Source organism: Symphalangus syndactylus, chromosome X (genome assembly GCF_028878055.3).
Source record: "Symphalangus syndactylus isolate Jambi chromosome X, NHGRI_mSymSyn1-v2.1_pri, whole genome shotgun sequence".
In the NCBI taxonomy this organism is placed as follows: domain Eukaryota; kingdom Metazoa; phylum Chordata; class Mammalia; order Primates; family Hylobatidae; genus Symphalangus; species Symphalangus syndactylus.
This window is the reverse complement of record NC_072447.2, coordinates 139880693-139906614: the sequence shown is the minus strand read 5'-3', so window position 1 is coordinate 139906614 and position 25922 is coordinate 139880693. Positions and strand designations below refer to the sequence as shown.

Sequence of the window (25922 nt, the reverse complement as noted above, 5' to 3'; positions counted from 1 at the left end):
CTATGTTGTCCAAGGCTGGCCTTGAACTCCTGGCCTCAAGTGATTCCCCCTGCCTGAGACTCCCAAAATGCTGGGATTAAAGGCATGAGCCACCACACCCAGCCACAACATCCATTTTAAAAAGCCTTCTGGAAATAAAAAGAAATTGATGAACCGATCAATACCCCACCTAAAAATCTCATGTAAAATACATACCTGAGTATGAGAGTGAGGGACGAATATTGAGGAGAAGCATCTCCCTAGATAATAAATTTATACAAAGTTGTATGCAACAAACACATTGCTTCAAGACCAGCCTGGCCAACATGTTGAAACCCTGTCTCTACTGAAAATACAAAAATTAGCTGGGCATAGTGGTGCACGCCTGTAGTCCCAGCTACTCAAGAGGCTGAGACATGAGAATTGCTTGAACCTGGGAGGCAGGTGGAGGTTGCAGTGAACCGACATCGCCCCACTGCACTCCAGCCTGGGTGACAGAGTGAGACCCTGTCTCAAAAAAATAAAAAACAAAAATAAAATAAAAAACAAGCACATTGCTTTTCACTGAAATGAAAATTAACTGTTGAAAAACCTTTTAGTTTTCATTTTAAAACTACTTTCCCATCAAGAACATCTGGAAAATACGGTTACTATATGGTTACTATAATCTATTTTGCAGCTTTTTTTTTTTTTTTTTTTTTTTTGAGATGGAGTCTCACTCTGTCGCCTAAGCTGGAGTGCAGTGGCATGATCTCAGCTCACTGCAACCTCCACCTCCCGGGTTCAAGTGATTCTCCTGCCTCAGCCTCTCGAGTAGCTGGGATTACAGACAGTCACCACCACGTCCGGCTAATTTTTGTATTTTTAGTAGAGATGGGGTTTCATCATGTTGGCCAGGCTGGTCTCGAATGCCCTACCTCAAGTGATCCACCTGCTTCAGCCTCCCAAAGTGCTGGAATTATAGGTGTGAGCCACTGCGCCCAGCCAAAAAAGTAAATCTTTATAAATATTTCCATCAAAATGTGCCTTTTAAAAATTGTGAATTCAACAGGGTGACTGTAGTCAATAATAATTTAATTGTACATTTTAAAATAACTAAAAGAGTATAATTGTATTGTTTGAAACACAAAGGATAAATGCTTGAGGGGATGGATACCTCGTTCTCCATAGATGTGATTATTATGCACTGCATGCCTGTATCAAAACATCTCATGTACCCCATAAATATACACACCTACTGTGTACCCATAAAAATTAAAAATAAATATTTTTAAAGTCATGAATTAAGTCTCGGTTCTCTAGGAAATTCTTCTAGGTCAGATTGTTATTTACTGGATAAAGTGGAGGTAAATGAAGTATTATCATACCAGAATTTAACCTCCTTAAACTATAGGAATGTTAATTTACTAAAAACTAACACTTTTAAGATTATGAAGATGTAATACTCACCAAATACTGTTCAGAATGAAAAAGAGTTGAATAAAAATACAGCCGAAGGGTAAAATGCCACCAATTATGATGCCAAGAAGTGGTTTTGTAAAGAAGTTCTATGGAGGAATCTGACAGGGGATCCGGTTTGTGTGAACTGGACAACTAATCTGCTCGGAAATAAATGAAGTGAGAATCAGAATGAAATGAAAATTGTAGAGACAGGATCTTGCTATGTTGTCCAAGGCTGGCCTTGAACTCCGGGCCTCAAGTGATTCCCCCTGCCTGAGACTCCCAAAATGCTGGGATTAAAGGCATGAGCCTTTGAAAACTATTGGAACTTATTTTTCTTATCTAGCTGTAATTTTGTGGCCTTTAACAAATTTCTCCCTACCCATTGTTTTCTAATGACCTTTTTCTCCCTTCAGAATTGTCTTTGCTGATCTCCTTATTAAGATGAAAATTCTCTGGATGCAAGGGTCATCAGCTGCCATGAATGGCAGCTGAAATGAAATTGAAAAACATCTATACAGATATTATCATAAAACAGAATCTTGAATCTGAAGAGGGCATGGAATATTTACAGGAGCATTTTTCTCAAAGGCAGCTTTGAGAAAACAACAATTGTATAAAGAAAACAACAAAAAGCAGTCGTGTGGGCAGGGGCTAGGCCAGTGCCGTGCAATGGAAGTATAATGCAAGTCACATGTGTAGTTTTAAAATTTTTAGTAGCCCCCTTAAAAAAGTAAAAACAAACAGATGGAATTAATTTTAACATCGTATTTTATTTAGTCTAACATGTCCAAATATTACGATTTATACTTGTGTTAATATAAAATTATTGAGCAAATATTTCACATTATCTTTGTCGTTATTCTAAGTGTTCAAAATCTGGTGTGTATTTTCCACAGAGCCCATCTCAATTCAGACAGCCACATTTCAGGTGCTCAACAGCCACATACGACCAGTGGCACCATATTAAATGACACACAGCTAAACAATCAATGAGGATATTTATCCTTTTTTATAATTTCCAAGGGAGAGACTGGAAAGATTTACTAGTGACTATTCTAATGCAAAATAATCTAAAATGTCCAAAAGTTCTCTCTTAGAATTTGTCTAAGAATGTGTCAATAGTTTTCAGAAAATTTTCTTTTTGCTGCTCTCTGTGGAACTCCACCTCCCATTTTGTCTTTTCCAACATTTCTTCTGCAATCTCATGCTATATCCTTGAAGAGTTTTTTGGCTGTGTGGCCTCATTGAGACTTTTTGGTATCCTATACCTTTCTCTGATATGTGGAATAGGCTACTTCAAATCTGTAAACTGAATAGCCCCATTCCTTGGACTACATCTTGACTTTCTTCTCCCACTGTATAACCCTATTAGTTTCCTGAGTTGGCTGATGTCAGCCTTTCTACAATATGTCCTTTTAATTTGGTTCATCAGAGGCAAAAGGAAATATAAACAATTGATAATGTAGGAAATGCATTAATGTCTTTGAAAGTGTTACTGTCCTTTACTTAATTTTTTTAAGTATCTTTTATTACAAAATGATTATTTTCTGTAGTTTTCTCCAGTGGGACTTTTTGTATTTCATGTGTAATATACACACTGAGGTATTATTTCAGTCATCGCTCAATGGCCAAAAGCAGTATTTTAAAAGTTTACCTTTTCTTTATTTCCAAAATATGCACCAAAAAATGAAATTCCAAACCAAATTGTAAGGATATCTAGCAGAGTAGCAGAGGAGATGGCAGCTGATGACCCTTCCATCCAGAGAATTTTCATCATAATAAAGAGATCAGCAAAGACAATTCTGAAGGGAGAAAAAAGTCATTAGAAAACAATGGGTAGGGAGAGATTTATTAAAGGCCACAAAATTACAGCTAGATAAGAAAAATAAGTTCCAGCATTCTATAATGCTGTAGGATGACAACAATTAATAATAATATGTCATATGGTCTCAAATAGCTAGCTAGAAGGAGGATATTGAATGTTCCCAACACAAAGAAATAATAAATTTTGAGATGATGGATATGCTAATTACCCTGATTTGATCACTATACATTATATGCATTGAAATATCACTATGTACCCCAAGAATATGTACAAATATTATATGTCCATTAATTTTTAAAATTTTTAATTTAAAAATGTGTACAACAAAAGAAAACAATATACTTTCAGGAAAATGTTATAAACATAACTTCTTTTTGAGATAATATCTTTCTCTGTCACCCAGGCTGGAGTGCAGCAGCACAATCATAGCTTACATGTAGCTTCAACCTCCTGGACTCAAGCAACCATCCCACTAAAGCCTCCTGAGCAGCTAGGACTACAGGTGTGTGCCACCAGGACTGGCTAACTTTTTTTGTAGAGAGGAAGTCTCACTGCCTTGCCCAAGTTGTTCTCAAATTCCTGGGCTCAAGTGATCTTCCCATCTCAGCCTCTCAAAGCACTGGAGTGGTGGGCAAGAGCCACCACACCTATGAATATCCAGATATTCTTTTCCTAAGAAGGATATAATAAATTACAATGTTAAATCCTAGAAGAATATTAAATCACAATGTGTATACCCAGTCATTGAGCTATGGCTTAAACTTAATACCATATAAGAAAGAGGATGGAAGTTTCTTATAGGATGTAATTTCCACAGCCTACTCATCCTTGCACCTTCAAAGTCTAGCAGAAGGTAAATAAGGTGTGAGTAATAGACCATGGAAAAAACTCGATATGCTATATAGCAAACACAATCAAGAAATAGCATATATGGAAAATAGATTTTCAAATCCTAGGCTGAAAGGGGCCATAAGATGCATTCAAGTTAGACAGGTATTCACTTAAGGAGTTTTAAACTGGTTGCTCAAAATCAACAGGCCAACTTCTAAGTCTACTGGATACATCACCAGGCAAGCCTAGCTGCTGTGTCCCTACTTATTTGGTACACCAGACAAGTTTGACCAAAGCTACAAGTGGGGATGGGTATGGATATGGATATGAGTGTTTCGGAAAGCCTAAAAAATAAGGTTGAAACAGCAGACAGAGGCTAGACTGTGGAAGACTTTGATTTTCTCCTTGTGGCATTAAGAAGCAACAGAAGAGTTTTTACAATCAAAACTCTGATACACAGTGCAGTTGTTTGGGAAGATGAATCCACAACACTGTGGAAAACAGACCTAAGGGACGAGATGATAGAGGAAAGCAGCCCAGATAGGAAGTGGTAAGAAGCTGTATAATGTGGAGATGGTTAAAATGAAAAGAGATGGATATAAAAGACATGAAGAGTTAAGAACACCCAAGAAAGAAATGTGCACGTGTACCCCTGAATGTAAAATAAAATAATTTAAAAAAACAAAGAATTAAGAGACTTTTGGTTAAAGATGGCAGATTTAACTCACACATTTAGGTCTGCTCCTTCCTCAAAACCCTCATAAAATTACAGTAAGGGAATTATAAAACGGCATAAACACACAAGGTAGCAGAATAGAGAGAAGATACTAGCGACAAATTTTGGAAACTAGATATAGCAGCTGAACAAATAGTAACTGAACTACCAGAACTGAGAAACCTGCATCCCAAGTCATCAGTAGGGAAAGCTGAAACGCAAATCCATTTATACCACAGAATTCCAAAAGGGCTCAGGAACTTGTAGTACCAGGTACCCCTGTAAGTAGGCATGAAAGAGAGGTAATAACCAGGAGGACTGCTTGAAAGTCAGCCTAGGAAGCTGACTTGCAGATTCCTTGCCCTATTCTGCAGGGCCAAATAACTTCCCTTCCCCAACACCAGCAGAATACTGGAGGTCTGTTCTCTTGGGGAAGATCCCTGAAGCTCAGAAGGAAACTTTTAAAAAGAAAATCTATCATTGACATCCTCGGAGAGATTAGAGGAGATATTGCGACCATAAAACAAGAAAAAGAAACTTTAAAGTCTATTGAGAAAACAAAAGAGCTCTTGGGAATTAAAAATATGACAAGAGGAATTAAAACCTCAATAAAAGGGTTGGAATACAGAGATGATAAAATGTCTTAAAAAGCAGCATTTAAAAAAATTGAAAACACGCAAAAAATTATAGAATAATTAGATGAACAACCCAGACATCCGAAAAACAGGAGTTACGAAAGGGGACAGAGTTCCTTATTAATGTCTTTTAGGGATATTAAGTACTTTGCTCAAAGTCAAACCACTAAAAGAGGCAGAGCTGGGATTCTAAGTCAGGTGTGTCTGATTTTTTAAGTGCAAGTTTTTTCTCATTCCACTATGCTATAATAAAGCCTCTACGATGAGGCCTCTATGATGATAACTCCAGAATGTTAATATGTGTGCAACAAATCTGTAACTGTCCTCCAACTTCATGTTTTTACATTCTAAATATTTCTTTCTTCCTGGGTGCAGTAGCTCATGCCTATAATCCTAGCACTTTGGGAAGCCAAAGTGGGCAGATCACATGAAGCCAGGAGTTCAAGACCAGCCTGACCAACATGGTGAAACCCGATCTCTACTAAAACTACTAAAACTACAAAAATTAGCCAGGAGTGGTGGTGCATACCTGTAATCCCAGCTACTCGGGAGGCTGAGGCTAGAGAATCACTTGAACCCAGGAGACGGAGGTTGCGATGAGCAGAGATTGTGCCACTGCACTCCAGCTTGGGCAACACAGAGAGACTCTGTCTCAAAAACAAATAAATAAATAAGCCTCTATGATGAGAAAATTATCCCTGAACCCACTCCACCAATTACATCTGTCTTCTCCCCTCCTGGACATTTCGTCAGAGACCAGAGAGAGAAAATGTACTAATAGCCACTCTATGATATTACCAGTTTAGGCTTTGAGGTCTACTGTTCAGGGAATCTCTGGTTAGCTCTTTCGTTGTTAAGTTCTCCCAAGGTCCATTCCAAATCTATCGTTTTAATTATGCCATCATACTTGTCATCTCTTCTCAATTTCTTATTTACGATCATTGTTTTGGATGGTTTTTCATCTCTCATTACAAGTGATTTGGACTTTACTCAATCAACTTCAGTCATTTGTTCTTTCATTTTACTATTTCTACAATGTTTACATTGTAAATTGTGTTTACAATTTCTTCTGTCTACTAACAACTTTTTCAGTAAGTATAGCTATTCCGCTCTCCAAAGGCTCATACTTTGCTCCTGTTGGAGATGTAGCTTCAAGCTCTTTCAAACAAAACAAAACCTCCACCTTATATCTCATCAGTTTCTGGCATCTTAATAAGGAAGCCGGTTTTCCATGATTTAACTCCACTTCTCAAAATGTTTTTAATACCTTTCTGCTCTAATGAATTTGTTTAGCCACAATATTCCTCTGCCAAATTTCCTAGCTTTTGAGAGATTCGTTTCAGCTGTTATCATTCCTTGGCCAGAAAAGTTACTTCTCACTTGACAAATCATAACCTCCCTTTTTATATATAAACTCAATTAACCCGTCTCAACAATTTCCCTTTTGAAAGTACACTCTAGAATGTTAATATGTGTTTAACAAATCTGTAACTGTCCTCCAAGTTCATGTTTTCACATTCTAAATATTTCTTCCTATGTCAATCTCTAATTATTTGTAGACCTTTCCAAGGAATCTTAAGCAGCAAAACTAGAAGGAAACTTAATAGGTCACCTGAGTTCATCTCCGACCTGAAACATTTATTCACACTTTCATCAAACATTTATTGAGTACCAGTGTGTTAGGCCCTGGTGTCCAAAGATAAATAAAACAAAAATCTTAGCTCTGAAAAAAAGCTCAATCTAGTGGGAGACAGATATAAGCAAATAAATTACAATACAACATGGGAATTGCTATAGCAGAACGATGAACACAGAGCAGTAAGAACCCAGAAGAAAAGAGTGGCCAAAAATGCTTTGTAACTCACAAAACAATTTCACAATCCATTAGTTCATTTACTTCTCTGAACACCTCTGTGACATAGGCATTACATGCAAGGAAATGGGCAATCAGAAATGTTATAGGACATTCCCAAAGTCACTCACCTAATATTGAGTGCTGAAATTCAAACTTTCTTCTTTCTATTTTAAAGTTTCAATGCATACCCATCAAACTCTGCTGCCTCTTCCCTTCCCTACCTACCACTTTGGGGGTTACATGGAGGAAAAGTACATTGTTTAATAAACTTTACTGTCTTCATATCCTTTTAGGGAATATATATGTTCATTACTCTAATCACTTCTCCATCTATTAGTTGGTGCAAAAGTAATAGCGATTTTGTAGTTGAAAGGAACTGCAAAAACCACAATTACTTTTGCACCAACCTAATAAATCCATTTATATGCTGTGAGGCACTGAAATTCTCTTTCAGTCTACCACATTTCGAGAAATAAGAATCCCAGTAGCTTATGACTCTCCTATTCACCTGAGAAAGTCCATAAACCACTTAAGTACATCCTTTGTATCATTCTTGGTTTATCGCTTTAAAATTGCATTCAGATCTACTAACAGAACTAGAAAACTCAATCTGTTTTGCATTTTTAAATTATTCACATTATTCAGTGATACAGTAAACATTTACTGAGCACTTACTCCATTATAAGGCACTGAGTTACACACTGTGAAAAATACTGAGGTGAAGACATAGTATTCACCCTCGTGAGTTTTAAAATATAGAATGGGAGACAAGACATATTACAAACAACTACAATCTAAGGAAGAGTGTGATAAGTGTTGTGATAGTGATAATAGACACTGTACAAGTTGAGAGCATGGAAGTGGTGGTATTTGAGAATGAAAAAAAATTGTCATAGGGAAATTCGAAAGAAGAAATTACAAATAGGCCAGCCACCATGGCTCAAGCCTGTAATCCCAGCACTTTGGGAGGCCAAGGCGGGTGGATCACTTGAGGTCAGGAGTTTGAGACCAGCCTGGCCAACATGGTGAAACCTCGTCTGTACTAAAAATACAAAAATTAGCGGGGCTTGGTGACGAACGCCTGTAATCCCAGCTAGTCGGAATATTGAGGCATGAGAATCACTTGAACCCAGGAGCCGGAGGTTGCAGTGAGCTGAGATCACACCACTGCACTCCAGCCTGGGCAACAGAGTGAAACTCTGTCGAAAAAAAAAAAAAAAAAAAAAAGAAAATTACAAATAGATGGAACATCATGAGCAAAGGCACGATGGTAAAAGAAAATAGTAACTAATAACCACAGCTACCATTTATGGAGTACTTATTCTGTGTTAGGCACTGTTATAAATGCTTTACATACATTATCCCACTTAATCCTTGCAGCAACCATACAAGGTAAATAATATCATTATTTCCATACTGCAGATGAAGAAATCTAAGTTTAGAGAAGTTAAAGAACTTGCCCAAAGTTCCATGATTAGTAAACATTATTTGTTTCAAGCTCCTTTGCTGCCTATCTGATTTAAAAGACAATTGCATAATGAAATAATTATGCATCCATATTGATGGGCATATGAAGTATAAAGGTATAGTTTGTATGACAATGACAGCACAAAGGAGGGGGAGGGAAAGGAGCTGTAGAGGAGCAAAGCTTTTGTATGATATTGAAATCAAGTTGGTATTAATATGAGCTACCTTGTTAAAAATTAAGATATTAGCAATCCATAAAACACCACTAAGAAAATAACTAAAAAAAAATAGTAAAAGAAATGACAAGGGAATAAAAACGGTACACTAGAAAATACCTACTTAACACAAAAAAAGGCAGTAATGAAGGAACAAAGGAACAGAAAAGACATAAAATATATAGAAAAAATAGCAAAATGACAGATGCAAATTCTACTTTATCAATAACTACATTAAATGTAAATTGATGAAATAACTACATTAAATGTAAATTGATGAAAATTAAAAAGAAGAGATTGTAAAAAGTGTTCAAAAAAGTATCCAAATATATGATGTCTACAAGAGGTATAATTTTGATTCAAAGGCACAAATTAAGTTGAAAGTAAAAGTATAAAATGTGTACGTGTGTGTGTGTGTGTGTGTGTGTGTGTAGCAAACAGTAACTAAAAGAGAGCTGGAGTAGCTACACTTCTATCATGTAAAATAGACTTAAAGACAAAAAGTGTTATGAGAGATAAAGGACATTCTGTGACAATATAAAAGTCAATACATCAAGAATAAATAGCAATTTATAAACATATGTGTACCTAACCACAGAGCCCCCAAATTATATGAAGCAAAAACTGACAGAATTGAAGGAAGAAATAGACAACTCTACAATAACAGTTGGTGACTTCAGTACCCCACTTTCAATAATGGATACAACAACCAGACAGAAGATCAACAAAAGAATGAAAGACTTGAACAACACTATAAACCTACTAGATCTAACAGACATCTACAGAACACTCCATCCAACAAGAGCAGAATATACATTCTGCTCAAGTATATATGGAACATTCTCCAGGGTAGACCACGTGTTGGGCCATAAAAAAGTCTCAATAAATTGAAAAGAACTGAAATCATACAAAGTATAATGTCATTGAAATAAATTAAACAAGGCCAAACAAATGGAAAGATATCCTGTGTGCACGAACTAGAAGACTTAATATTGCAAAGATGGCAATATTCTCCAAATTAATCCACAGATTCCATGCAATACCTATCAAAGTCACAGCTGGCTTTTTTGTTTTATTCTGTTTGGATTTTTTTTTTTTGAGATGGGGTCTTGCTGTTTTGCCCAGGCTGGCCTTGAACTTCCTGGGCTCAAGGGATTCTCCTGCCTCAGCCTTCTGTGTAGCTGGGACTACAGGCACATACCACTGCACCCAGCTTACAGTTGACTTTCTAAAGAAATTGAAAAGTTCTTCCTAAAATACATATGAAAATGCAAAAGTCTAGCCAAAACAATCTTGAAAAAGAAGAATGTTGGAGAACTCACACTTCCTAATTTGAAAATTTGATACAAAGCCACAGTAATCAAGACGTTGTGGTACTGGCATAAGGATTAACATATAAGAATAGACCAATAAAATAGGATTGAGAGTCCAGAAAGAAACCCACAGATTTATGACCATTTGATTTTCACCAAGGAACTCCAGACAATTAAATAGGGGAAGAATAGTCTTTTCAGCAAATGGTGTCAAGACAAACTGGATATCCACATGCAAAGAATGAAATTAGACTCATCTTGTGCCATATACAAAAGTTAACTTGAAATGGATCAAAGATTTAAATTTAAGACATAAAAATATAAAACTGTAAAACATAGAAATAAATTTTAGTGACATCAGATTAGGCAATGGTTTCTTAAATGTGACACGAAAACTACAAGTAACCAATGACAGACTTTATCAAAATTTAAATCTTGTGCTTCAAAGAATTCAATCAAGAAACTGAGAAGACAGTCCATGGGATGGAAGAAAACATTTGCAAGTCACATACCTGATAAGGATTTAGTATCCAGAATATATTTTAAAAACTCTTAAAACTCAACAATAAAAAAGAAAAATAATCCAGTTTTTAAATGGGGATTTTAATAGACACACTTCCAAAGAAGATATGCAAATGGTCAATAAGCACATGAAAAGATGCTCAATATCATTAGTCATCAGGGAAATGCAAATTAAAACTATAAAACAGGCGGTACACCGTGGGATAGGGAGTGATCTCCAAGCGAGGCAGCAAGATGGATGCAGGATTCTTCCACCAATCAAGTGCAGAACAGTATAATCGGTTCAGCAACAAACAGAAGAAACTACTGAAGCAGCTGAAATTTGCAGAATGCCTAGAAAAAAAGGTGGACACGAGCAAAGTAAATTTGGAAGTTATAAAGCTTTGGATAACAAAAAGAGTAACAAAAATCCTTGGGTTTGAAGATGATGTTGTGATTGAGTTTATATTCAACCAGCTGTAAGTGAAGAATCCAGACTCCAAAATGATGCAAATCAACCTGACTGGATTTTCGAATGGAAAAAATGCTGGAGAATTTATGGGAGAACTGTGGCCCCTGCTGCTAAATGCACAAGAAAACATCTCGGGAATCTCTTCTGCTTTCCTAGAACTGAAGAAAGAAGAAATAAAACAAAGACAGATTGAACAAGAAAAATTGGCATCTATGAAAAAGCAAGATGAAGACAAAGATAAAAGGCGTAAGGAAGAAAAAGAAAGCAGCAGAGAAAAAAGGGAGAGGTCTCATAGCCCAAGAAGACGCAAATCTCCTTCCCGTAAAAGACAATCTTGCCCTGTTAGAAGAGAGAAAGTGCAGTCATTCTCGATCTCCCCATCAAAGAACCAAGAGCCAGAGTCCTTCTCCTGCCCCAGAAAAGAAGGAAAAAACTCCAGAGCTCCCAGAACCTTCAGTGAAAGTAAAATAACCTTCAGTACAACTGGCCACTTCTACTAGTGACATTCTGAAAGTTCCCAAACCTGAACCTGTACCAGAGCCTAAAGAACCTTCTCCGGAAAAACAATTCCAAAAAAGAAAAGCAGAAGGAGAAGACCCAACCACGATCTTGGTCACGCTCCAAATCAAGATCTCAGACGCGGTCCCGCTCTCCTTCTCACACTCCACCTAGACGGTGCCATAGATCCCAATCAAGATCATATTCACCTAGAAGGTGGCCAAGCCCAAGGTGGCGGCCATCTCCTCGAAGAACTCCACCAAGAAGAATGCCTCCTCCACCAAGGCATAGAAGGAGTAGATCTCCAGTAAGATGAAGAAGACGTTCATCAGCAGCCTTGTCTGGAAGTAGCTCTTCACTCTCTTCATCTCATTCCCGGTCACCACCAAAGAAGCCTCCCAAGAGGACATCCAGCCCCCCTCGAAAAACTCATAGGTTATCTCCTTCAGCAAGTCCTCCAAGGTGAAGGTACAGGCCATCTCCTGCAACTCTGCCACCCAAAACTCAGCATTCCCCAACACCCCAGCAGTCAAACCGTACAAGAAAAAGTCGTGTTTCTGTGTATCCAGGGAGAACTTCAGGCAGTGACAAAACATAAATGTACTGAGAAAAGGGAGTGCCCTTCACCAGCACCGAAGCCTAGAAAAGTAGTTATCTGAATCGGAAGAAGATAAACGTGGTAAAATGGCTGCAGCAGATTCTGTGCAGCAGAGACGCCAATACAGACAACAAAACCAGCAGTCTTCATCTGAGTCTGGCTCCTCCTCCTCCTCAGAAGATGAACGACCCATGAGATCCCATGTGAAGAATGGTGAGGTTGGCAGGTGGCAGAGACATTCCCCTTCCCGGAGTGCCTCTCCATCACCACAAAAGCGCCAAAAAGAGACTCACCCTCGTGGTAGACAGAGGAGAACTCCATCCCCACCACCCACCAGAAGGCGATGGTCTCCTTCTCCTGCCTCTCCTCCTCAAGGGCACAGTTCTCCCACACCACCACCACGAAAAAGAACTCCTTCTCCTCCCTCACACTGCTGCTCACCTTCTCCTAGAAGATACTCTTCTCCAATACAGAGGAGATACTCTCCTTCTCCACCTCCAAAGAGAAGAATGGCTTCTTCTCCTCCCCTTCCTGAACAAAGAGTATCACCATCTCCACCACCAAAGCATTGGGTCTCCCATTCTCCACCTCCCAAACAAAGAAGCTCCTCAGTCACCAAGAGACGTTCACCTTCATTATCACCCAAGCATAGGAAAGGCTCTTCCCCAAGCCGCTCTACCCACGAGGCCCAATCACCACAACCAAACAAATGACATTCACCCTCACCACGGCCTCGAGCTCCTCAGACCTCAAGTCCTCCACCTGTTTGAAGAGCAGGGTCGTCATCACCCCAAAGAAGGCAGTCCCTGTCTCCAAATACAAGGCCCTTTGGAAGAGTCTCCAGGACTCTGGAACCTAAAAAGATAAAAAAGGCTGCTTCACCAAGCCCACAGACTATAATGAGGGTCTCATCATCCTGATCTGTCTCCGGGTCTCCAGAGCCAGCAGCTTAAAAGCCCCCAGCACCTCCATCCTCCGTCCAGTCTCAGTCACCATCTACAAATTGCACACCAGCTGTACTGGTCAAAAAGGCCAAAAGCCCAACACCAAGAGCATCACCGCCAAGAAATCCAGATCAAGAAGAAGGTGGGAAGAAAAAGAAGGACGAGGGGGGCAGTTCCAAGAAGGACAAATAAGAACAGCTCCAGTCTACAGCTCCCAGCATGAGCGATGCAGAAGACGGGTGATTTCTGCATTTCCAACTGAGGTACCAGGTTCATCTCACTGTGGATTGTCAGACAGTGGGTGCAGGACAGTGGGTGCAGCGCACCGAGCGTGAGCCGAAGCAGGGTGAGGCATCGCCTCACCCGGGAAGCACAAGGGGTCAGGGAATTCCCTTTCCTAGCCAAGGCAAGGGGGGACAAACAGCACCTGGAAAATCAGGTCACTCCCACCCTAATACTGCGGTTTTCCGACAGTCTTAGCAAATGGCACACCAGGAGATTATATCCTGTGCCTGGCTGGGAGGGTACTATGTTCATGGAGCCTCGCTCATTGTTGCACAGCAGTCTGAGATCGAACTGCAACGCAGCAGTGAGGCTAGGGGAGGGGCACCCGCCATTGCTGAGGCTTGAGTAGGTAAACAAAGCAGCCAGGAAGCTCGAACTCAGTGGAGCCCACTGAAGCTCAAGGAGGCCTGCCTGCCTCTGTAGACTCCACCTCTGGGGGCAGGGCATAGTTGAACAAAAGGCAGCAGAAACCTCTGCAGACTTAAATGTCCCTGTCTGACAGCTTTGAAGAGAGTAGTGGTTCTCCCAGCACACAGCTGGAGATCTGAGAACGGACAGACTGCCTCCTCAAGTGGGTCCCTGACCCCTGACTAACCTAACTGGCAGGCAACCCCCAGTAGGGGCAGACTGACACCTCACACAGTCGGGTACCGCTCTGAGACAAAACTTCCAGAGGAACAATCAGGCAGCAACATTTGCTGTTCAGCAATATTCGCTGTTCTGCAGCCTCCGCTGGTGATACCCAGGCAAACAGGGTCTGGAGTGGACCTCCAGCAAACTCCAACAGACCTGCAGCTGAGGGCCCTGACTGTTAGAGGGAAAACTAACAAACAGAAAGGACATCCACACCAAAACCCCATCTGTACTTCATCATCATCAAAGACCAAGGGTAGATAAAACCACAAAGATGGGGAAAAAACAGAGCAGAAAAACTGAAAATTCTAAAAATCAGAGCACCTCTCCTCATCCAAAGGAACACAGCTCCTCACCAGCAACGGAACAAAGGTGGAAAGAGAATGACTTTGACAAGTTGAGAGAAGAAGGCCACAGACGATCAAACTTCTCCGAGCTTCCTTCTCCGAGGAAGTTTGAACCCATGGCAAAGAAGTTAAAAACCTTGAAAAAAGATTAGAAAAATGGCTAACAAGAATAACAAATGAAGAGAAGTCCTTAAAGGACCTGATGGAGCTGAAAACCATGGCACGAGAGCTACGTGACGAATGCACAAGCCTCAGTAGCCGATTTGATCAACTGGAAGAAAGGGTATCAGTGATGGAAGATCAAATGAATGAAATGAAGACAGAAGAGAAGCTTAGACAAAAAAGAATAAAAAGAAATGAACAAAGCCTCCAAGAAATATGGGACTATGTGATAAGACCAAACCTACGTCTGATTGGTGCACCTGAAAGTGACGGGGAGAATGGAACCAAATTGGAAAACATTCTGCAGGATATTATCCAGGAGAACTTCCCGAACCTAGCAAGGCAGGCAAACGTTCAAATTCAGGAAATACAGAGAATGCCACAAAGATACTCCTCGAGAAGAGCAACTCCAAGACACATAATTTTCAAATTCACCAAAGTTGAAAGGAAGGAAAAAATGTTAAGGGCAGCCAGAGAGAAAGGTCAGGTTACCCACAAAGGGAAGCCCATCAGACTAACAGCGGATCTCTCAGCAGAAACTCTACAAGCCAGAAGAGAGTGGGGGCCAATATTCAACATTCTTAAAGAAAAGCATTTTCAACCCAGAATTTCATATCCAGCCAAACTAAGCTTCATAAGTGAAGGAGAAATAAAATACTTTACAGACAAGCAAATGCTGAGGGATTGTGTCACCACCAGGCCTGCCCTAAAAGAGCTCCTGAAGGAAGCACCAAACATGGAAAGGAACAAGCAGTACAAGCCCCTGCAAAAACACACCAAATTGTAAAGATCTTCGAGGCTAGGAAGAAACTGCATCAACTAATGAGCAAAATAACCAGCTAACATCATAATGACAGGATCAAATTCACACATAACAATATTAAGCTTAAATGTAAATGGGCTAAATGCTCCAATTAAAAGACACGCACTGGCAAATTGGATAAAGAGTCAAGACCCATCAGTGTGCTGTATTCAGGAAACCCACCTCACGTGCAGAGACACACATAGGCTCAAAATAAAGGGATGGAGGAAGATCAAGCAAATGGAAAACAAAAAAAGGCAGGGGTTGCAATCCTAGTCTCTGATAAAACAGACATTAAGCCAACAAAAATCAAAAGAGACAAAGAAGTCCATTACATAATGGTAAAGGGATCAATTCAACAAGAAGAACTAACTATCTTAAATATATATGCGCCGAATACAGGAGCACCCAGATTCATAAAGCAAGTCCTTAGAGACCTACAAAGAGACTTAGACTCCCACGCAATAATAATGGGAGACTTTAACACCCCGCTGTCAACATTAGACAGATCAACGAGACAGAAAGTTTACAAGGATATCCAGGAATTGAACTCAGCTCTGCACCAAGCAGACCTAATAGATATCTACAGAACTCTCCACCCCAAATCAACAGAATATACATTCCTCTCAGCACCACATCACACTTACTCCAAAATTGACCACATAGTTGGAAGTAAAGCACTCCTCAGCAAATGTAAAAGAACAGAAATTATAACAAACTGTCTCTCAAACCACAGTGCAATCAAACTAGAACTCAGAATTAAGAAACTCACTCAAAACCACACAACTACATGGAAACTGAACAACCTGCTCCTGAATGACTACTGGGTACATAATGAAATGAAGGCAGAAATAAAGATGTTCTTTCAAACCAACAAGAACAAAGACACAACATACCAGAATCTCTGGGACACATTCAAAGCAGTGTGTAGAGGGAAATTTATAGCACTAAATGCCCACAAGAGAAAGCAGGAAAGATCTAAAATTGACACCCTAACATCACACTTAAAAGAACTAGAAAAGCAAGAGCAAACACATTCAAAAGCTAGCAGAAGGCAAGAAATAACTAAGATCAGAGCAGAACTGAAGGAAATAGAGACACAAAAAACCCTTCAAAAAATTAATGAATCCAGGAGCTGGTTTTTTGAAAAGATCAACCAAATTGATAGACCGCTAGCAAGATTAACAAAGAAGAAAAGAGAGAAGAATCAAATAGATGCAGAAATGCAAACTACTATCAGAGAATACTATAAACACCTCTATGCAAATAAACTAGAAAATCTAGAAGAAATGGATAAATTCCTCGACACATACACTCTCCCAAGACTAAACCAGGAAGAAGCTGAATCTCTGAATAGACCAATAACAGGCTCTGAAATTGAGGCAATAATTAATAGCTTACCAACCAAAAAAAGTCCAGGACCAGATGGATTCACATCTGAATTCTACCAGAGGTACCAGGAGGAGCTGGTACCATTCCTTCTGAACTATTCCAATCAATAGAAAAAGAGGGAATCCTCCCTAACTCATTTTATGAGGCCAGCATCATCCTGATACCAAAGCCTGGCAGAGACACAACAAAAAAAAGAGAATTTTAGACCAATATCCCTGATGAACATCAATGCAAAAATCCTCAATACTGGCAAACCGAATCCATTAGCACATCAAAAAGCTTACCCACCATGATCAAGTGGGCTTCATCCCTGGGATGCAAGGCTGGTTCAACATATGCAAATCAGGCCGGGAGTGGTGCCTCACGCCTGTAATCCCAACACTTTGGGAGGCCGAGGCAGGCGGATCACGAGGTCAGGAGATGGAGACGATCCTGGCTAACACAGTGAAACCCCGTCTCTACTAAAAATACAAAAAAATTAGCTGGGCATGGTGGCAGGCGCCTGTAGTCCTAGCTCTTCGGGAGGCTGAGGCAGGAGAATGGTGAGAACCTGGGAGGCGGAGCTTGCAGTGAGCCGAGATCGCGCGCCCCTGCACTCCAGCCTGGGCAACAGAGAGAGAATTCGTCTCAAAAAAAACAAAAAAACATATGCAAATCAATAAACATAATCCAGCATATAAACAGAACCAACGACAAAAACCACAATTATCTCAATAATGCGGAAAAGGCCTTTGACAAAATTCAACAGCGCTTCATGCTAAAAACTCTCAAGAAATTAGGTATTGATGGGACGTATCTCAAAATAATAAGAGCTATTTATGACAAGCCCACAGCCAATATCATACTGAATGGGCAAAAACTGGAAGCATTCCCTTTGAAAACTGGCACAAGACAGGGATGCCCACTCTCACCACTCCTATTCAACATAGTGTTGGAAGTTCTGGCCAGGGCAATCAGGCAGGAGAAAGAAATAAAGGGTATTCAATTAGGAAAAGAGGAAGTCAAATTGTCCCTGTTTGCAGATGACATGATTGTATATCTAGAAAACCCCATCGTCTCAGCCCAAAATCTCCTTAAGCTGATAAGCAACTTCAGCAAAGTCTCAGGATACAAAATCAGTGTACAAAAATCACAAGCATTCTTATACACCAATAACAGACAAACAGAGAGCCAAATCATGAGTGAACTCCCATTCACAATTGCTTCAAAGAGAATAAAATACCTAGGAATCCAACTTACAAGGGATGTGAAGGACCTCTTCAAGGAGAACTACAAACCACTGCTCAATGAAATACAACAAATGGAAGAACATCCCATGCTCATGGATAGGAAGAATCAATATCGTGAAAATGGCCATACTGCCCAAGGTAATTTATAGATTCAATGCCATCCCCATCAAGCTACCAATGACTTTCTTCACAGAATTGGAGAAAACTACTTTAAAGTTCATATAGAACCAAAAAATAGCCCACATTGCCAAGTCAATCCTAAGTCAAAAGAACAAAGCTGGAGGCATCATGCTACCTGACTTCAAACTATACTACAAGGCTACAGTAACCAAAACAGCATGGTACTGGTACCAAAACAGAGATATAGACCAATGGAACAGAACAGAGCCCTCAGAAATAAAACCACACATCTACAACTATCTGATCTTTGACAAACCTGACAAAAAAACAAGAAATGGGGAAAGGATTCCCTGTTTAACAAATGGTGCTGGGAAAACTGGCTAGCCACATGTAGAAAGCTGAAACTGGATCCCTTCCATACACCTTATACAAAAATTAATTCAAGATGGATTAAAGACTTAAATGTTAGACCTAAAACCATAAAAACCCTAGAAGAAAACCTAGGCAATACCATTCAGGACATAGGCGTGGGCAAGGACTTCATGTCTAAAACACCAAAAGCAATGGCAACAAAAGCCAAAATTGACAAATGGGATCTAATTAAACTAAAGAGCTTCTGCACAGCAAAAGAAACTACCATCAGAGTGACAGGCAACCTACAGAATGGGAGAAAATTTTTGCAATCTATTCATCTGACAAAGTGCTAATATCCAGAATCTACAAAGAACTCAAACAAATTTACAAAAAAAAAAAAAAAAAAAAACCCATCAAAAAGTGGGTGAAAGACATGAACAGACACTTCTCAAAAGAAGACATTTATGCAGCCAACAGACACAGGAAAAAATGCTCATCATCACTGGCCATCAGAGAAATGCAAATCAAAACCACAATGAGATACCATCTCACACCAGTTAGAATGGCGATCATTAAAAAATCAGGAAACAACATGTGCTGGAGAGGATGTGGAGAAATAGGAACACTTTTACACTGTTTGTGGGACTGTGAATTAGTTCAACCATTGTGGAAGACAGTGTGGCAATTCCTCAGGGATCTAGAACTAGAAATACCATTTGACCCAGCCATCCCATTACTGGGTATATACCCAAAGGATTATATATCATGCTGCTATAAAAACACATGCACACGTATGTTTATTGTGGCACTATTCATAATAGCAAAGACCTGGAACCAACCCAAATGTCTAACAACGATAGGCTAGATTAAGAAAATGTGGCACATATACACCATGGAATATGATGCAGCCATAAAAAACGATGAGTTCATGTCCTTTGCAGGGACATGGATGAAGCTGGAAACCATCATTCTCAGCAAACTATCGCAAGGACAAAAAACCAAACATCACATTTTCTCACTCACAGGTGGGAATTGAAAAATGAGAACACCTGGACACAGGAAGAGGGACATCACACACCGGGGCCTGCCGTGGGGTGGGGGGAGGGGGGAGGGATAGCATTAGGAGATATACCTAATGTAAATGATGAATTAATGGGTGCAGCACACCAACATGGCACATGCATACATATATAACAAACCTGCACTTGTGCATGTGTAGCCTAGAACTTAAATAATTAAAAAAAAAAAAACTCTGATATCAAGCAGTTTAGCTCTTCCCAGCTCAGCTCAGTTGTTGAAATTTCATGGAAGAAATGGTTTTTATTGGTCTAAATTTTGTGTCATTTATATAGAAAAAATGGTAATAAAATTGCATGATATATTTAAAAAAACAGAAAAGAAGGACAAGAAACACAAAAAGGATAAGAAGCACAAGAAGCACAAAAAACACAAGGAAAAGGCTGTGGCTGCAGCTGCTGTGACCCCTGCAGCCATTGCAGCTGCCACAACCACATTAGCACAGGAAGAACCAGTGGCAGCGCCAGAGCCGAAGGAGGATACTGAAAGTGAAGCTGAAGATAACCTTGATGACTTAGAAAAGCACCTGCGTTGGCCAGGCACGGTGGCTCACGCCTGTAATCCCAGTACTTTGGGAGGCCGAGGCGGGTGGATCACGAGGTCAGGAGATCGACACCATCCTGGCTAACACGGTGAAACCCTGTCTCTACTAAAAATACAAAAAAATTAGCCAGGCGTGGTGGCGGGTGCCTGTAGTCCCAGCTACTTGGGAGGCTGAGGCAGGAGAATGGTGTGAATCCGGGAGGCGGAGGTTGCAGTAAACCGAGATCACACCACTGCCCTCCAGCCTGGGCGACAGAGTGAGACTCCATCTCCGAAAAATAAAAATAAAAAAGAAAAGCACCTGTGTGAAAAGGCCCTGAGATCAATGAGGAAGGCCCAAGAGTCCCCACAGTCTTAGGCGGAAATGTTTGTTATGATGTAAATTTTATTTGGTTTGTAGGCAGTTCAATTTCAAAATTGCTAAAATGTGTTTGAGCTTTAGACTCTAACATTTGTTGTAATAATTGCTAGGTTGAAGTTCACCATGTAAAAACAAGGGGCATGGATTTACATTGCAAAAGTTGTCCACACTGTATTAGTGACATTCTTTCATTCACAGTTGACATAATTCATTTAGAGTGAAATATTTTAAGCCAAAAAAAATCCCTTTTTAAAAAGGGAGGTTTAAATACTATTAGCATTTTTATGGTTCCTTTAAATGCCCTGGCTGTTCCCAGAGGGGTTTTTTTGTTTGTTTATTTGGTTTTGGTTTTCTTTTTTTCTTTTTCTTTACATTTTTTTCATTTGAGTCTTAGCACCCATTTAAGTTATGCTTCTGACCTTGTATGGTCTGTAAGCCTGCCCAGAAATAAGACCACCATTTTGAACTACCATAAAAGTATAAATGAATATTTTAATGCCATAATCTCTCCTATTTCCTGTGGAGTCTCTGCTGAAATGAATCAGGATTCGAGGTCTAGGATGAGACAGAAAATGAAAGCATGCTGTTTGCCAGGACACTGTGGATTTATATTGATGTGTATCAAGCTGATTTGGAACATTGGACTCTCATTCCATTCTTCTGGTTTTGTGTTTTTGTTTTGTTTTATCTTTTGTAAAGGCAATAAGCTAGTCCCAGGAAGGATCCTTCAGTTACATACAATTTTGTTTAATGAAATATCATGGCTCTGTTCATATTTTTCTCTTGTTCTTCCAATCGGTATATACAACTTTCAGAGCTCTTGTATTTGGAAGGCTGGAAGGGCCCAGACTTTGGAATAGTGTCTTGGTTTCACTGTTTTTGTTTTGATTTTTTTTCGTGTTTTTTTTTTTAACTAAAGCTATATAAAGCTTCTGCATTAAACAGAATAAATTTCTAAACTTTTTAAAAAACTAAAATAACACTTCATACACACTAGGTGGCTATAATAAAAAAAAGAAAGAAAGAAAAGAAAGGATAGTAACAAGTGTTGCTGAGGGTACAGAGAAACCGAAACCCTAATACATTACTGATAGGGATGTAAATGGTACAGCCAGGTTTGAAAACAGGCTGACGGTTTCTCAAAATAATAAACATAAAGTTACCATATGACCCAGTGACTTCACTCGTAGGTATACATGCAGTAGAACTGAAAGCATATATTCACTCAAAACATTGTACAAAAGGGGGGTGGAGCCAAGATGGCCGAATAGGAACAGCTCCGGTCTACAGCACCCAGCCTGAGCGACACAGAAGACGGGTGATTTCTGCATTTCTGTTTGAGGTACCGGTTTCATCTCGCTAGGGAGTGCCAAACAGTGGGTGCAGGACAGTCGGTGAAGCGCACTGTGCACGAGCCGAAGCAGGGCGAGGCATTGCCTCACTCGGGAAGCGCAAGGGGTCAGGGAGTTCCCTTTCCTAGTCAAAGAAAGGGGTAACAGACAGCACCTGGAAAATCAGGTGAGTCCCACCCTAATACTGCGCTTTTCCAATGGGCCTGGAAAACCGCACACTAGGAGATTGTGTCCCGCACCTGGCTCAGAGGGTCCTATGCCCACAGAGTCTCACTGATTGCTAGCGCAGCAGTCTGGGATCAAACTGCAAGGCGGCAGCGAGGCTGGGGGAGGGGCGCCCGCCATTGCCCAGGCTTGGTTAGGTAAACAAAGCAGCCAGGAAGCTCGAACTGGGTGGAGCCCACCACAGCTCAAGGAGGCCTGCCTGCCTCTGTAGGCTCCACCTCTGGGGGCAGGGCACAGACAAAAAAAAAACTCAGCAGGAACCTCTGCAGACTTAAATGTCCCTGTCTGACTGACAGCTTTGAAGAGAGTAGTGGTTCTCCCAGCACGCAGCTGGAGATCTGAGAACGGACAGACTGCCTCCTAAAGTGGTACCCTCACCCCCGAGCAGCCTAACTGGGAGGCACCCCCCAGCAGGGACAGACTGACACCTCACTTGGCCAGGTACTCCTCTGAGACAAAACTTCCAGAGGAACTATCAGACAGCTGAATTTGTGGTCTCACAAAAATCCGCTGTTCTGCAGCCACTGCTGCTGACACCCAGCCAAACAGGGTCTGGAGTGGACCTCTAGTAAACTCCAACAGATCTGCAGCTGAGGGTCTCGTCTGGTAGGAGGAAAACTAACAAACAGAAAGGACATCCACACCAAAAACCCATCTGTACATCACCATCATCAAAGACCAAAAGTAGATAAAACCACAAAGAAGGGGAAAAAACAGGGCAGAAAAACTGGAAACTCTAAAAAGCAGAGCACCTCTCCTCCTCCAAAGCAACGCAGTTCCTCACCAGCAACAGAACAAAGCTGGATGGAGGATGACTTTGACGAGTTGAGAGAAGAAGGCTTCAGACGATCAAACTACTCCGAGCTATGGGAGGAAATTCAAAACAATAGCAAAGAAGTTAAAAACTTTGAAAAAAAATTAGACGAATGGATAACTAGAATAACCAATGGAGAGAAGGGCTTAAAGGAGCTGATGGAGCTGAAAGCCAAGTTTCGAGAACTACATGAAGATTGCAGAAGCCTCGGTAGCAGATGCGATCAACTGGAAGAAAGGGTATCGCTGATGGAAGATGAAATGAATGAAATGAAGCGAGAAGGGAAGTTTAGAGAAAAAACAATAAAAAGAAATGAACAAAGCCTCCAAGAAATTTGGGACTATGTGAAAAGACCAAACCTACGTCTGATTGGTGTACCTGAAAATGACGGGGAGAATGGAACCAAGTTGGAAAACACTCTGCAAGATATTATCCAGGAGAACTTCCCAAATCTAGCAAGGCAGGCCAACATTCAGATTCAGGAAATACAGAGAACACCACAAAGATATTCCTCAAGAAGAGCAACTCCAAGACACATAATTGTCAGATTCACCAAAGTTGAAATGAAGGAAAAAATGTTAAGGGCAGCCAGAGAGAAAGGTTGGGTTACCCGCAAAGGAAAGCCCATCAGACTAACCAGCTGATCTCTCGGCAGAAACTCTACAAGCCAGAAGAGAGTGGGGGCCGATATCCAACATTCTTAAAGAAAAGAATTTTCAACCCAGAATTTCATATCCAGCCAAACTAAGCTTCATAAGTGAAGGAGAAATAAAATACTTTACAGACAAGCAAGTTTTGAGTGATTTTGTCACCACCAGGCCTGCCCTAAAAGAGCTCCTGAAGGAAGCACTAAACATGGAAAGGAACAACCGGTACCAGCCCCTGCAAAAACATGCCAAATTGTAAAGACCATCGAGGCTAGGAAGAAACTGCATCAACTAACGAGCAAAACAACCAACTAACATCATGATGACAGGATCAGATTCACACATAACAATATTAACTTTAAATGTAAATGGGCTAAATGCTCCAATTAAAAGACACAGACTGGTAAACTGGATAAGGAGTCAAGACCCATCAGTGTGCTGTATTCAGGAAACCCATCTCACGTGCAGAGACACACATAGACTCAAAATAAAGGGATGGAGGAAGATCTATCAAGCAAATGGAAAACAAAAAAAGGCAGGGGTTGCAATCCTAGTCTCTGATAAAACAGACTTTAAACCAACAAAGATCAAAAGAGACAAAGAAGGCTATTACATAATGGTAAAGGGATCAATTCAACAAGAAGAGCTAACTATCCTAAATATATATGCATCCAACACAGGAGCACCCAGATTCATAAAGCAAGTCCTGAGTGACCTACAAAGGGACCTAAACTCCCACACAATAATAATGGGAGATTTTAACACCCCACTGTCAACATTAGACAGATTAACGAGACAGAAAGTTAACAAGGATATCCAGGAATCGAACTCAGCTCTGCACAAAGTGGACCTAATAGACATCTACAGAACTCTCCACCACAAATCAACAGAATATACATTTTTTTCAGCACCACACACCTATTCCAAAATTGACCACACAGTTGGAAGTAAAGCTCTCCTCAGCAAATGTAAAAGAACAGAAATTATAACAAACTGTCTCTCAGACCACAGTGCAATCAAACTAGAACTCAGGATTAAGAAACTCACTCAAAACCGCTCAACTACATGGAAACCGAACAACCTGCTCCTGAATGACTATTGGGTACATAATGAAATGAGGCAGAAATGAAGATGTTCTTTGAAACCAATGAGAACAAAGACACAACATACCAGAATTTCTGGGACACATTCAAAGCAGTGTGTAGAGGGAAATTTATAGCACTAAATGCCCACAAGAGAAAGCAGGAAAGATCCAAAATTGACACCCTAACATCACAATTAAAAGAACTAGAAAAGCAAGAGCAAACACATTCAAAAGCTAGCAGAAGGCTAGAAATAACTAAAATCAGAGCAGAACTGAAGGAAATACAGACACAAATAACCCTTCTAAAAATTAATGAACCCAGGAGCTGGTGTTTTGAAAAGATCAACAAAATTGATAGACTGCTAGCAAGACTAATAAAGAGGAAAAGAGAGAAGAATCAAATAGATGCAATAAAAAATGAAAAAGGGGATATCACCACCGATCCCACAGAAATACAATCTACCATCAGAGAATACTACAAACACCTCTATGCAAATAAACTAGAAAATCTAGAAGAAATGGATAAATTCCTCGACAAATACACCCTCCCAAGACTAAACCAGGAAGAAGTTGAATCTCTGAATAGACCAATAACAGGTTCTGAAATTGTGGCAATAATCAATAGCTTACCAAACAAAAAGAGTCCAGGACCTGATGGATTCACAGCCGAATTCTACCAGAGGTACAAGGAGGAACTGGTACCATTCCTTCTGAAACTATTCCAATCGATAGAAGAAGAGGGAATCCTCCCTAACACATTTTATGAAGCCAGCATCGTCCGGATACCAAAGCCTGGCAGAGACATAACCAAAAAAGAGAATTTCAGACCAATATCCTTGATGAACATTGATGCAAAAATCCTCAATAAAATACTGGCAAACAGAATCCAGCAGCACATCAAAAAGCTTATCCACCATGATCAAGTGGGCTTCATCCCTGGGATGCAAGGCTGGTTCAACATACGCAAATCAATAAATGTAATCCAGCATATAAACAGAATCAACGACAAAAACCACATGATTATCTCAATAGATGCAGAAAAGGCCTTTGACAAAATTCAACAACGCTTCCTGCTAAAAACTCTCAAGAAATTAGGTATTGATGGGACATATCTCAAAATAATAGGAGCTATCTATGACAAACCCACAGCCAATATCATACTGAATGGGCAAAAACTGGAAGCATTCCCTTTGAAAACTGGCAC

General features: G+C 40.2%; 1 protein-coding gene and 1 pseudogene across 1 annotated transcript in view; one reads left to right on the top strand and one right to left on the bottom strand.

Moving 5' to 3' along the window:
- LOC129475422 (transmembrane 9 superfamily member 2-like) overlaps positions 1 to 25922 on the bottom strand; it is a 53223-nt gene that overhangs the window by 6768 nt on the left and 20533 nt on the right. The window contains exons 3-4 of the mRNA XM_063634922.1: positions 3077 to 3224; positions 1429 to 1577 (exon numbers count right to left, since the gene is read on the bottom strand). Coding sequence (XP_063490992.1) covers positions 1527 to 1577; positions 3077 to 3224 — 199 coding nt within the window. The 3' untranslated portion in view covers positions 1429 to 1526. The remainder of the gene's footprint in view (positions 1 to 1428; positions 1578 to 3076; positions 3225 to 25922) is intronic.
- On the top strand, positions 11019 to 20729 carry LOC129476310 (serine/arginine repetitive matrix protein 1-like; annotated as a pseudogene).